The sequence below is a fragment of the Monodelphis domestica genome, chromosome 5, assembly GCF_027887165.1.
Source record: "Monodelphis domestica isolate mMonDom1 chromosome 5, mMonDom1.pri, whole genome shotgun sequence".
Taxonomy (NCBI): domain Eukaryota; kingdom Metazoa; phylum Chordata; class Mammalia; order Didelphimorphia; family Didelphidae; genus Monodelphis; species Monodelphis domestica.
In genome coordinates, this window is record NC_077231.1 from 13,603,224 (window position 1) to 13,618,149 (window position 14,926).

General features: G+C 44.8%; 1 protein-coding gene across 6 annotated transcripts in view; it reads left to right on the forward strand.

The window, feature by feature from the left end:
• Window positions 1-14,926, forward strand: part of PHF21B (PHD finger protein 21B) — a 116,912-nt gene that overhangs the window by 92,444 nt on the left and 9,542 nt on the right. For all 6 annotated transcript variants that reach the window (XM_056797637.1, XM_056797635.1, XM_056797636.1 and 3 more), the window contains exons 3-7: window positions 4,852-4,944; window positions 8,472-8,813; window positions 9,631-9,771; window positions 11,247-11,298; window positions 14,730-14,806. In XM_056797637.1, coding sequence (XP_056653615.1) covers window positions 4,852-4,944; window positions 8,472-8,813; window positions 9,631-9,771; window positions 11,247-11,298; window positions 14,730-14,806 — 705 coding nt within the window. The remainder of the gene's footprint in view (window positions 1-4,851; window positions 4,945-8,471; window positions 8,814-9,630; window positions 9,772-11,246; window positions 11,299-14,729; window positions 14,807-14,926) is intronic.

Genomic DNA, 14,926 nt, shown 5'->3' on the forward strand with positions numbered 1-14,926 from the left:
TGGCCAATATGACAGCAATGGAAAGTGATAAATGTTGGAGGGGATATGGCAAAACTGGGACACTGATGCACTGCTTGTGGAGTTGTGAATTGGTCCAACCATTCTAGAGGGCAATTTGGAACTATTTGCAAGGGGCTTTAAAAGAATGCCTACCCTTTGACCCAGCTATACCACTGTTGGGTTTATACACCAAAGAGATAATGCGGAAAAAGAATTGTACAAAAATATTGCTCTTTGTAATGGCAAAAAATTGGAAAATGAGGGGGTGTCCATTGATTGGGGAATGGCTCAATAAATTGTGGTATCTAATGGTGATGGAATATTATTGTGCTGAAAGGAATAATGAACTGAAGGAATTCCATGGGAACTGGAAAGACCTCCAGGAACTGATGCAGAGTGAAAGGCACAGAACCAGAAGAACATTGTACACAGAGACTGATACACTGTGGCACAATTGAATATAATAGACTTTTTACTGGCAGCAGTGCAATGACTCAGGACAATTCAGAGGAACTTATGAGAAAGAACTGTGGGAGAAGAGATGCACAAGAAAAACATATAGTTCAATAAGGATATGATTAGGGTTTTGATGTTAAAAGATCACTACTACTAGAGATGCAAATAAAAACAACTCTGAGGTATTACCTCACACCTAGCAGATTGGCTAACATAACAGCAAAGGAAAGTAATGAATGCTGGAGGGGATGTGGCAAAGTAGGGACATTAATTCATTGCTGGTGGAGTTGTGAACTGATCCAACCATTCTGGAGGGCAATTTGGAACTAGGCCCAAAGGGCGACAAAAGGATATCTACCCTTTGACCCAGCCATAGCACTGCTGGGTCTGTACCCCAAAGAGATAATGGACACAAAGACTTGTACAAAAATATTCATAGCTGCGCTCTTTGTGGTGGCCAAAAACTGGAAAACGAGGGGATGCCCATCAATTGGGGAATGGCTGAACAAACTGTGGTATATGTTGGTGATGGAGTACTATTGCGCTAAAAGGAATAATAAAGTGGAGGAGTTCCATGGAGACTGGAACAACCTCCAGGAAGTGATGCAGAGCGAGAGGAGCAGAACCAGGAGAACATTGTACACAGAGACTAATACACTGTGGTATAATCGAACGTAATGGACTTCTCCATTCGTGGCAGTGTAATGTCCCTGAACAATTTGCAGGGATCTAGGAGAAAAAAACACTATTCATAAGCAAAGGATAAACTATGGGAGTGGAAACACCGAGGAAAAGCAACTGCCTGAATACAGAGGTTGAGGGGACATGACAGAGGAGAGACTCTAAATGAACACTCTAATGCAAATACTATCAACAAAGCAATGGGTTCAAATCAAGAAAACATCTAATGCCCAGTGGACTTATGCGTCGGCTATGGGGGGTGGGGGGGAGGAAAAGAAAGTGATCCATGTCTTTAACGAATAATGCTTGGAAATGATCAAATAAAATATATTTTTTTAAAAAAAGATCACTCTACTGCAAATACGAATAACATGGAAATAGGCTTTGAACAATGATACATGTATAATCCAAAGAAACTACTTGTTGGCTTTGGGAGGGGGGGAGAGAAGGATGGGGGAAATCATGAGTCATAGAACCATGAAATAATATTGTAAAATGAAAAGAAAAGAAAAGGAAATTTACCAGTTGTCTCTGTGACTCAAGTATGTCTGTTTGGTATCTGCACTAAGATTGCCATCATTGTAGCAAACATCTGACAGGTAGGGGAGGGCTCAAGCTGCCTAAGGACAGGTGAACTGCCCCAGGTCAAAGCTGGTACACTGAGAAGTTATGGGATCAGGCCCGTGATTAGACCACCTGGACCAGATGGAGATATTGTGTGTGTGTGTGTGTGTGTGTGTGTGTGTGTGTGTGTGTGTGTGTGTGTGTGTGTGTGTGTGTGTGTGTGTGAAAGAGAGACAGAAATAGAAAGGAACTGATATTAGGGACAAAGACACAAACTAACAAAGACCCAGAAATGTAAATATATGGCTGAATGGAAGGACCCACAACCACTGGGTTTGGGTCCTAGCTCCACTATACATTAACTATGTAACCCCAGGCAAGTCATTTCCCTTTTCTGGGCCTCAGTTTCCTTGTATGAAAAATGGAAATAATCATACTTTCTTATCATTCAGCCTCTGATGGAATATCTCAAGTGACAGGAACACATTCCACCTCCCACTCTAATTCAATTGTTCTCTAGTTAGGGAATTTTTCATTTTGGGCCAAGATGAACACCTTCTACTTTTCCCCCACTCCCATCAGAGGGGACCTTCATGTTTCCCATTTGATAGATTCATGATTTCCTCTAGGTCCTGTGGTTATTTCCTGTGTGGACACTTACATGTATATATGTAGGTTGTGTCTTGGCCATGCCTCCTCAAGTTTGTGCAAAACTTATCCATGACTTTTTTTTTTTGAGTTTTATTGATGTTATTTTTTGTAAAACATCACTCAACTGTGATTATTCCCCTGCTTTCCTGGCTCCCATTAAGCTGTCCTCTGGTCAACTTCCAGTCTAGAGGAGCCCTCTCTGGCCACCACTCCCAATGGGTATATCTTCTCCATTTGAATATAAGTCCCCTGAGGGAAGTGACTGTCTTTGCACCCTAGAGCTTAGCAAAGGGCCCAGGACATGATAAATTCTTAGTTAATGCTTTCTTATTTATTTAGTCATTCATACATTCAAGCAATATAAACCACTAGAATGATCATGTCCAAAAATCTATGCTCCGTTCTCCAGTTCTTCTGTGCCAATTCTGCCAAGAGATGAGAGGCCTGCCTTATCAGAGGGTTCTCAAGTCCTTATTAGCTGCTGCCAGAGTTCTGGGATCTTTCATTGTTGTTCTCTTTTCATCTTATTGGATATTGTCTAGATTGGTGATCTCAGAACCTTTTGGAATGCACCCTGAATCAGTAAAAAAAAATTTATCCCCAAACACGCACTCTAATATATGTGTATTGACTTATTAATAAAATATATGTATTCATAGATATATACATTATAAAACTATTGTAAAATAATTTAAAAATCTAAAATAAATATGAAATAAAATTTTGTTCTGGAATCAGTAAGAACCACTGGAGTTCATTGAGTAGGAGAATGATAGGATCAGATCTGTGCATCAGGAAAATCACTTGGGCTTCTGACTGAACTGATTGGATAGGGGCAAGGATACCTTCTGAGAATCTATTGGAATAGAAAAGCATGAGATATCATGTTCCATAGAAATAAGGAACTTCAGAAGAGGGGATTGGTTTGGAAGAACTGAGAATGTATTTATAACCTATCCTTACCTGCACATTCTTGGCTACTGAAATACTGAATATATGTAAGTATATTTACATACTGAAATAGATTAGTATTTTTGTGTTTATATATGCACGTGTGGCATCTTACAGACCCTAGAGTACTGAGCCCACTGTTATCATGATTCAAGGCACAAGGAGTATAGCCACTAGGGAGGATGGGATGTGGACATCTGCCTTCACAGCTGATGGAGGTGAACAAGTTTGATTAGGAAAGGCCAGCTGTTAGGAGGTGAAAGGGGAGACTGAATATGAAGGAGGTGGTCTGTTGAGTTGGATATAAGCCAAAGATTGGCTTAGGGGGAAGATGAGGGATATGTCTTATCTTCTTGAACCTTGGGGTAATTCCAGGGCCCCCGTGGCCACTACTTGGAAGACCAAATGATTTAAATTGGTCTTTTTCCGGCTTATTATGCTTTACACAACCCATAACTATTATTAGTGATTTTGAATTTTCTTTTATATGATTATTGATACTTTGATTTCCCCCTTTGAAATATTGTTCACTCATGTCTTTTAACTACTTATCTATTGGGGAATAGCTCTTAATCTTCTGTTTTTGTTTTAGATTTCTATATATCTTGCCTATCATTGTACTCATATTGTACATATTGTACTTGCCTATCATATTGTACATATTTGCTACAAAGGTTCTCTCTCTCTGTCTCTGTCTGTCTGTCTGTCTCTCTCTCTCTCTCTCTCTGTCTCTTATAGTCCACTATGGCATCAAATTTGTGAGTTAATTCATTGAGATCATAGCTTCTTTATTTTATTTGCCCCACATATGAACAATTATCTCTGCAGTTCCTTAAGTCTCGATTTTTATAGAAGTGTTTTGTAGTAATATTTACATAAACCTTGTCTTGGTAAGTAAACTCCAAGGTTTTTTTTACATTTTTGTAATTTTTGGAATGGAATTTATTTCCAATAAAATCTGCTAATTTACCCATTTTAAATCATAATTGTGTTGCTGGTGTCTTTTTAGGTTCCCTATAAATAAGTCTCCTATAAAGAGATATTTTTCCTCCTTTCTGCTCACATTTATTTCCTCATTTTTTTCTTGTCTTACTACCTTACCTAGAATTTCTAGAACTATATCAATATTATAATGTTGACATTTGATACCTTTGATTCACTCCTGATTTTATGGGAAAGGCTTCTAGTATTTCTCATTTACAAATAATACTAGCTCTTGGATTTAGATTCTTACCAAGGCCCTTTAAATTAAAATACTGGACATTTCCTCTTTGACCTCTGCTGCCTAAAATAACTATTGCACCAAACAAGGCCTCGGTGTCTTCATCTTCGAAGTGAAGGGATATAACTTTTTCATCTCTAAGACCCCTCCCAACTCTGCCATCCCCTGTTCTCAGGCCCTTCTCAGCTCTGCCATCCCTTGTTTATTTACATCCCAGTGTTTATTTACATTCTCTGCTGGATTATGGATGTGGTGGGTAACTGCATCCCAGACACCTAACTTTGGTCCCTCAGAGCTCTCATTTTCTACTCTGCTTTCTCCCACAGGCCTTGGGCACCATTGCGGCAGTGCCCATTAAAGTTCCTCAGGTCAGCTCCTTGCACAGGTTGGCGGGGCAAGGACCAGCAGCGCTACCTCAGGTAAAGGGTCAAGACTTTTTGTGTGTGTATACATTTTCCTCTTTCCTTTGATGGGACGTGTGTAGCCTCTGAGAGTTACACTGCTCTTGTCAAAATTCCAGGACTGGACTATCTTTTCCTGGCAGTCCTAGAGAATGGGGATTATACATAGACTGACTGACCACATCAAGCAGGCTAAGAAAGGAGCTAGACCCCCAGGATGTAGCAGATGAGCAGAGAAAGCCCTGCAAAGACTCTGTGTTGGAAGTGCGGCCACATGGACAGAGAGAGCTAAGACTCACAGCACTTTAAGATCACTAACAACAATGTTTTCATTTCACAAAGGAGGATATTGAAGCCAGAATGGAGAACACATGTGCCCAGTCACAGAGCCTGGATTTAAGCAAATGCCAGATGGTACCATCGTTAGAGCTAGATTTGAATTCAGGGTCTCTAACGTCTCACTCCAAATACATCACTGTTCATTGTGTTTCATTTAATTCTGTCTAATCCCCCGGGGCCCCTAGGAATGTGCATCTCCCTCCTCCATCCCTTCCTGGGCTTCTGGAAGGAACATGTCTGTTTCTTCTGCCCATTGCTCAAGATAGCCCCCATTTGTGAATCCACACCTGTGTTCTAGAGTTCTGTGAGTGTGGATGGGGTGGGGTGTGTGCGCACACACATAACATGCACACATTAGTGGAAAGTGGAGTGTTCCTTGATGTCTCTACCTCTTGAACCCCTCCTCTGTCCTCTAAGGAGTCAAAGTGGCTTGGGCACCAGGATGCTTGCAGTCCCCTGACCCTACCTCTTAACCTCATAAGACAGCAGTCATGTCAAAAGATAACAAGTCACCCATAGGCAGCATAAGTCTGCTAGCAATCAATCAAGAAACATTTAATTAATTGCTTACTGCATGCCAAACACTGGAGATACTTAGCCAAAAGTGAGGCAGCCCCTACCCTCAAGGGACTTAAATTCTAATGGGAAAGGGAAGACAAAATGCATATGTAGAAATATATCCAGATTATCTGGGAAATGAAGACGAGGTAATATGGGAAGAAGGAGGGAAGGGGGCTCAAGCTAGTCATTTTGTAGAAAATGGGATTTCCTGAGGGGCATGAGGAATTCTAAGAGGCAGAGTGGAGCAGTGAGAGCATCCTGGGCATGAGGGGCAGCCAGTACAAAGGCGCCTAGATCAGAGATGGAGAGTCAGGTATGAAGAACAGCCATGAGGCCAGTGTGATTCAGTCATGGATTATGTAGAGGAACTAAAGTATAAGAAGATGGGTAAAAAGGGAAGGCGGCCAAGTTGTGAAAGGCTTGAAGATCCAAAAAGAAGAATTTGCCTCTCCTTTTAAAATGGGAGATCCTGGAGGATAGGAACTGTTTGGTTTTCTTTTCCTAGACCTCAAAACACCATTTGACACATAAGTTCTTAATTAATGCTTATTGATTAATTAATATTCAATCTGAGAGGTTAAAGGGAGCTCCCCTCTTTGCTAGGCAATGAGGTGACCAGGAGAGAATGCCTGAAAAGGGGGGAAGGGAAAGGTTTCCTCTCAACAGGAGACCATAAGACATGTGTCCACTTGGTCACTTCATGCCAACTGGGAAGATTTTCCTTGGAAAAACCTCCTAGAAAGAATTATGCTTCCTACAGATGCTGCCTGGGTAGCACTGAGTTACAAATGATCGCCAAGTCGCTGGTGTGCTACGGAATCACCGCTAAATAGGAAAACCAACAAATATTAATTATGAGATTGCTATTCAGTACAAACAGTAATTAGATCTTGCAATCTCCCTGTCCCTATCAGCTGGCATCCCCGGGAGCCTGTTCTTATAGCCCTGCCAAGCTGAGAATCTCAGAAGCAAAGCAAAGAATCTCTGACTGCTGTGATTACAGCAGCAAAACCTCTTGGCATCTCGTGCTCAGGACCACAGAATCTTGATGTCTTTTAACCTTGGAAGCTTCAGAGTCTTCCGAACCCAAAAAGATCATTTAGTCAGTGGAGGCAGAGGTCAGCCACAACTTCTCCACACTTTAGGGACAAATTGTGGCTGGCCCTCTGGGGAGGATGTTTGTGAATGGGGCAGGTCCTCAGGTGGCCAATAGCATCTGTAGGGGGGCCATTCCTCCAAGATTTTCTATTGTGGAATACAGAATTCCCATGCTAGGAAGCAGCCCTGTTCAATACAAGCTCCTTGAGAGCAGGAATCATTTAAGTTTTTTGCTTTTGTATTCTCAGCACCCATTACAGCACTTGGTGCTTAATAAATGCTTGTTGGCTGACTGGCATAGTAGACACTTAATAAAAGCCTGTTGTGTGATTAATTAGAATGAAGAATGTTAGAGATGAGAGGAAATTCAAAACATGGTACATACGAGTCAAGCCTTAGAGATCATCTGATAGGTAGAGGCAGGGGATAGAATGTTGGATTCAGGAAGTCCAGAGTTCAAATCCTATTTCATCCATTTGGAAGCTGATTGAATCTGGGCAACTTACTTCACCTCTCTGTGCCAGTTGGGGATAATAATACTCCCAGCCTCATACAGCTGCTGAGAGAGCATGTAGGGAAAGCACCATTTGGGCTTCAAGGGCTGTGGAAGTTCCATCATCATCGCCCAACTGAAGAAGGGCTATTGTCAGGCTTCAAATCTGTCCGACTTCCTTTCTCCCTTGAGATGGAACAGGAAGATCTGTGTTCAAATGTCACCTTAGACATTTACTAGCTGTGTGATCCTCACACCTGGCTCCTAGGCTGGTTGTAAGGACCAAATGAGGTCATATATGCAAAAAGGACTGTCCTATAGTAGGCACTTAGAAATGCTCATTCACTTCCTCCCACCTTCTTCTTTGGTTAGATCTGAGCCTCCAGCGACCTTGCTGGCAGACACAGACACTGACAAAGACACTGACACTGACACTGACACTGACACTGACACTGACTCCCCCCACCCAGGTACCACACACCTAGATGCACACATGCACGCACAGTTCCTGACCTTGGCCACAAGGGGGCAGGCCACCCTCAGCGTTGGGCTGCTACTTGGTTGCTGTCTACAGAGGCTCAGTGCTGCCCGGGAGGAACCTGGAGAGCCACAGGCCTGTGCTGGGGGCAGCATAGCCTTGTTCAGCTGCCAGGCAGAGCAGATAAGCCCCTGAAGCCTGCGGCTCCATCCGTAAGGCCACTGCAGGAAAGCCTGGATCAGCCCTGCTTGTCTAGACCTGTTTGGTTGGGTCACAGAGTGTGGGAGGGAAAAGAATTCCAAAGAGGCTGGCAAGGGAGGGGAGAGTCCCAGAGGACATCACGCAGAGCTCTCCACCAGCGGCCGCTGCCATCTTCATGGCTCCAGCCCAGGCCAGGTTACCGGGTGTCCCCTTAGTATCTCTGGCACTCTCTGGCCTCGGTGACTTTGCTCATCAGTTGCCTATTCCTGAACGGCCCTCCCTGGCTCACTTGGATCCTCTCTGGCCCCTTGACCCGTGCTTGTCAGGGCCAGATGCTTTGTGAAAGTGTCTGACTATGGATCTGCCTTCCCCCAGGTCAGGCCAAAGACCCTGATTCCCGACAGCCTTCCCATCTCTCCATGCCGAGAGCGCCTGTCCAAGCAGACAGCAACCTTCCAGAAGGCCACTGTGGTCAGCATCAAGAATCCCAGCCCGGCCCTCCCCATCTCCAACAACACCGTCAGCCAGCCTGGGGCTGAGCCTGCTGCCCTCGCCTCCTCCCTGAGCGGGGCCGGGGTGGCCTACGCCATCATCTCCACGTCCCCCAGCAATGCTGCCTCTTCCATCAAACCCAACTCCGCCACTGCCGCCACCACCGTCTCCATGGTCAGCGACAGCATCAAGGTTCAGCCTCTCCTCATCAGTGCCGACAATAAAGTGAGTGAGCCTGGCCTGAGAGGAGCCTGCCCAGGGACACAAGGCGGGAGGGAGCCTGGGGGAGGTGGGCTGAGTACGTAGAGATTTTATAGCATATGTTTTCTTATATGTTAACATATTTATAATGTGTAAAATATATATATTTATATCTAGTTTATATGCATTATTTATATATTTACCAAAATGTATAATTTGTATAATGTATTATATTAATATGTAACAAATATATGATAAATTACCTGAATATTAATTTATTCATATATTGATTCTACTTAATGATATGTGATTAATTAATTTAATCCTGAATTGGAGTCAGAGGGATGAACTGAGTTCAAATCCTGCCTAAGGTTAGAGCTCTGGTTTCAGTTCTGCCTTGATAAATCGAGCCTCCATTCCCCTAAGTGGTGAGCATTTTCCTATACACGGACACAGGTTGCCTTTATGGGTTGGTTTGCTTCTCGTCCAAGAGGTCGTGTTTTAGGGATGGGGCATATTCGAGAGGCTGGTAGTCACTGCACTGTGACATTATGAAGCTTCAGAGGTGGAGGGTGGGTGGGCCTCAGGGCTCGGAAGAGCCTTAGCTAGCGATTACAAGATAGGGAGGGCCCTTGGCACAGGGGATGCCAGAGCTTGAGGGGCCTCCCAGCCTCCCCTTCATTTACAGATGAGGAAAGGGAGTCCCAGGGGAAATGAGTGGCTTGCCCAGGATTATAATGGTCATGGACATTATTGATGGGGTTTGGATCCAGCGTGAGACCGAGTGACTGACTTGCTGGAAGGAAATTTTCCAACAGCATCCTGGTGGTCTTCCTTCCAGGTCATCATCATTCAGCCTCAAGTTCAGCCCCAGCCTGACTGTAAGGTGGAGACACAGAAACCTTCAGAAGAGTCCTCTCAGGGAGCCCAGGCCTCTAAAAAGAAAAGAGAAGCACCTCCTGAGGCCCAAGAGAACCCTGAGGTCAGTGGAGCCCTCATCTCCCTGTCTGGGCTGCGTCAGACGGGTTCCTCCTCTTCTACCCCACCTGAAATGTAGTAGCCAGGCAGAAAGAAAACAGGGTGACCAAGAGACTAGAAGACAGAGGCTGAGGAAGTTTGGTCTCCCCGATGCCTGTCCTCCTCACTTCTGGGACGTAGGACAAGGGAGGGAGGCTGTTCTGAGCCTGTCAGAGCCCCTGGGACCCTCATGGGATCAGAACTGCTCTGAGCCCCTTCCAAGCCCCACCCCCCCCCCCCTACATGGAGCTGAGAGCAGCTCCATCTGTATAAACTTCAAGCCAAGGAGTGACGTCCTTAGAGAATCCTGGCCTGGAGCACCTGTGTAACATGGGGACAGACGTGGAGGGTCCCAGTGTGTCACCCTGGAACTAATGGGGGGGGGTGCCAATGGGCTTCCACACGCCAAGATTTTCCAGCTTGGTGGTACAGTTGGAGTCGAAAACTCCTACCTCTGGGATTCCCTGTTCTAAGGACCCCACCCCCACCCCCTGCCATCCTGGCATCTCCTGATTTTACATGTCAGCATTTTAGTGGCCTCAGAACTGAGACTTCCTAATGTCCTGGAGCCTGGCTGTGAGAGGGGAGTTACCAGGTCATCGCTGCCCTAATCGTGATCAAATTTTGACTTTTCCCTCCTACAACCTGAACCTCCAGGGAAAGTTCCTGAGCCAGTTTTCTTTGTTTCTTTAAAGTAAATTCTGGTTGATTATTGTGCATTTATACAATTAGTGTAATTACATCTAATGACATAATTAGTGTAAATTCATTTAATGACTTAAATAGAACTTGCAATTACAACGTGGAATGGCCTCGTAAAAATCCTTATGAAAGTTTATTTTTCTGAGAGGGCTATGCACTGTATATGTGTGTAAAGGAGAGAGCCAGAGACAAAGAAGGAGAGATACAGAGAAGTAGAGACAGAGAGAAGTAGAGATAGAGACAGAAAGACAGAGAGAAAGGAGAGAAAATGTGAAAGATCATAGGGGGGGGAGAGAGAGAGAGAACATTTACACTTGAAGTAGGATTTTAACCCAGTCCTCTGACCACAGAGCACTGGACACTGGACCATACTCCTCTCCTTCCCTGTGAAAATGGGATTAACTCTCTTACACTCATAAATTGAGTCCAACCCTTTTATTTTTACACCTTACATATTCTCCCCCCCCCCCAGCTGATTTCAGTCCATCTTGTGACAGAGTACTTTATGGATAAGCCAAGCATCCCCAGTCCTTAGAGAGCCAACTTTCCCAGAGAAATAAAAATGCCATTGAGTTCTAGAAGCTGGATCATGCAGTGTCTCATCACCAAAAGGGAAGTCCAACTGACCAGACAGGGCGTCTCCAAAGGGCTTTTGGTGTCTGGGGAGGGGTGACTTCAAGTCTTGGGATGAGAGTCTGTGACCAAACTGATTCTTCTCTGTCTGTTTCTTCCCCCCAGAAAATTGCCTTCATGGTAGCATTAGGCCTGGTCACAGCAGAACACTTGGAAGGTAAGTCCTAGCTTGCAGTCCTAGCTCAGGGATCCAGGATGAGGATGACTTATGAGATCAGGACAGTGGCCAGGCTCCAGGCAGCCAGGGGGGCCTCCAGCGAGCCCCATCCCCTTTCTAGTTCTGGGTTTCCTCCTTATGAAATGAGAAAGTTCAGCTAGATGGCTTTCAGTCCTCATCGAACCCTTTGGAGCTGGAAGAGATTTCAGCAGCCTTCCAGCCTGGCTTGGAACTCCTCCTATAGCCAAGCTGACAAGGGCTCACCCACCCCTGATTACATATTCTGGTTGGGGGGCAATTGTGCTCGGATAGATATGAAGCACCTACTGTGTGCAGGGGTCTCTCCTGGGGTGCTAGAGCCCCTGCTTGAATATACACTCGAAACCTCAGGAGGAGCACACCAAGTGTCCCAGAATGGGGGTGGGGGACTACTAGTTCTGTGTGCAAAGACAAAGAGGCGGGGGGCGGGGGAGCAGTTTTATAGACCCAATAGCTCCTCCCTATGTGGGGTGATTCTCTAGAGCACGAGGGGCATGGCCAGGAAGAAGGAGGCAAGAAATAGACAGCCTTGGGGTACCACACGGTGTCATTTTCATCACTGCTGCCTGTGGAAGGCGAGAGGGGAAGGAAGGTTAGGGGAGCAGACGTCTGAAGGTGGGATATGGTTAAGAATCGAAAATTGCAGGGCAAGGACTGAGGAGGAGGCAGTGATCTGCCATTTTCCTGACTTAATAAGAAGAGACTGAAGGTGAAAAGGAAAGAGAGGCAGGTGACTGTCAATGGTTACCCATCAAACTAGATTCCACTGTTGGGAGAGACGCTCCGTAATTGAGGGGAGGGATGTCCCCTAGGACGGATGCCGAGAACATGGACCGCCTCACCTGTCCACACAACAATTGTTACACGAAGTATGGGGGACCAGCAAGATCAAAAGGAAGTGAATTTGGCCTCACTGAAGTTCCTGATACCTGGCAGGATGGGACCCAGTCCAGGGAGGATGTGGATCCATGGAGGGGAGTGAGGATGGTTGGGAGACACATTTAGGCGAGGAAAACCAGGAGAAGCACAGAGTGATTGTTAAGACAGAAATGATCTTTGGGGGGGGGGGGGATTTAAGAAAGAACATCTGGAAAGAAATCTTGGGAAATGGGCCACATTGCTCCAGTAAATGCTTGTTGATGGATTAATTGGTATCATAGTGATGGCAGGCTTGAGTGGTTGGACATTCACTAGAGCTCTGTCTCCTTCCCTCCCTTCCTTATGACTTTTTTCTCTCTCTCATGAGCTCCCTTTCTCCTCCCTTCTTTTCTCTATCTATCTCTTCCTCTCTCTCTGGTTGCCACTCTCTGTCTCCCTCTCTATCTGTCTGTCTGTCTCTTAATCATTTCTTTGCTTTCCTTAGTCCCCTTGATTCTTCCAGATGTGAAGAAAGAGCCCAGAGGCCTTGTTCCCATCCCCCTAAAGCTTACCAACAAGAAGGCAGTAGTTCAAATAGAAATGACATGAATCTTAGAGAAGGATGATTGTTGCCCTTGAGTATTCAGGAAAAGAGAAATAGAAGGAGCCGTGCCTTTGGTAGGCACGAGCCGGAAGATGGTGGGCAGGTCACCTAATCCCCAGTTTTCTAGGCTAAGAACTTAGAAAACAAAATGAACATTATCTGTTTCATTGAATTTTTATTTCGTGAAGCCTTCTCTAATTATATTAAAATCAGATTCTGGCTGCCCTTGGAAGGGTGGCCAGCAGTAGGACTAGGATGGATTTTTGACTCCTCAGTTTGGGGTAACTTTCTAAGAGTCTAAGGATCCTCAGAGAAGATGCATACTGCCTTAGTAGAGAGTGAAGGCAGAGGTAGCTCTAGTCCCGAGAATTCACAGGGATCAGGAAAAGGATACTAAAACTATAAAGACAAAGTCAGCCCAAGAATGGATGAACTTCCCTGGACAGCTCCAGAACAGAATTTTATGTTTTATCTGAATTGATGTTATATTGCCTACCTTCTCAAGGGATGGAGAAGTGACAGAAGGGAGTTGAAGAATTTGGAACTCAACATTTTTAAAAATGACTGTTAAAGTGGGCAGCTGGGTGGCTCAGTGAATGGAAAGCCAGGTCCAGAGACAGAAGGTCCTGGGTTCAAATCTGTTCTCAGACACTTCACAGCTGATGACCCTGGACAAGTCACTTGACCCCCACTGCCTAGCCCTTACCACTCTACTGCCTTAGAACCTATACACAGTATTAATTCTAAAATAGAAGGTAGGGTTGTTTATTTTAATGAGTGTTAAAAAATTTTTTTTAATATAATTGGGAGATATTTGGAAAAGCAAAAATATTTTTAAAAAAATTAAATGTCAAAGATGCAAAGGGAAATAATCGTGATGAAGATGAGAAGGAGATTGTTTAAATAAAATCTGACATTGATTAGATTTCAGCTGGGAGATCTAGGCCCAGAGGTGCCCTGTGAATGTGAGTGAGATAAGGCTATGGAGCATGGAAAAGAGTAATAAGGTCCATGTATCTGGGTTATGGGCATGGTGAAGGGGATAGGGCATGAAGTCATTGGAGGAGAGAGCCTACAGCAGGGAGGAGCTGTCAGGGAGGAGGAGCGGGAAAATTTCAATAGAAAGGGATCTTGATAACTTTGGGGAGGACTGAAGTCAGGAGCTAGATTTCAAGGAATTAGGAAAAGAATGGATAAGACTAATATAGACAGCTCTAGAAGGTGAGAGCCCAAAGCGCTCAAAGCAAAGATTATGGTTGGAAAAGACAATGGGAAAGAAAAGAAAGAGGAAAAAATATTTATTAAGCACCCACTATGTGCCAGATATTATGCTACTTGATTTACAAATAGCACATAATTGTGTGTGTGTGTGTGTGTGTGTATAAAATTTGATGAGCCAATGGTATCAAGAAGTACCTTCAAGAATTGGAAGTTATCCTGATGAGGAGAGGGTAGTCTTGTTCTTCTTGGCCCCAAAAGGAAGAATAAGGAAAAGTAGGAGAAAGCTACAGAGGCTAGTTTTGGAATTAGATTTGAGTGGCTTTGTGATGTAGTGAGCTCTCCATCGCCGGAGTTATTCAGGTAGAGATTAGCTGGCTGATCACCTCAGGAGTGCCACAGAGGGGATTCCTGCAAATAAGGAAGAGAAGCCTAGCTGCCTTCTAAGGTCTGTTCCAGTTGCTTATACCCAGGCCTTGGTGACTGCCCCCTAGAGACTTGGTTTAGCTTGAGACCTCAGGCTATACTGGGGAATTCCTGCCAACTGCTGCTTCTTGGTGCCTTGAATATCCATGGACAGTGGAGTCTCAGAAAAGATTGTGACAATGTTAGGAAAAGAAAACAGATACAGCCAGAAGGATATGGAGAGTGGTCCTTGGGATGATACCATGCCATATCACAGGGTGGGCATTTTCTATCTGTGCCCTTCCAGAAATCCAGAGCAAACGTCAGGAAAGGAAAAGGAGAAGTACAGCAAACCCAGCATATAGTGGCCTCCTGGAGACCGAGGTGAGCGAGTGTCTCTATATTGGGCATCGGGAGGTGGTAGCCAAGGAGGACCCTGGCAATGTCCTAGAAATGGCCCTGCCTGGGTTTAAGTCCTCTCCCTGTCCCCATACCCCAAGACCC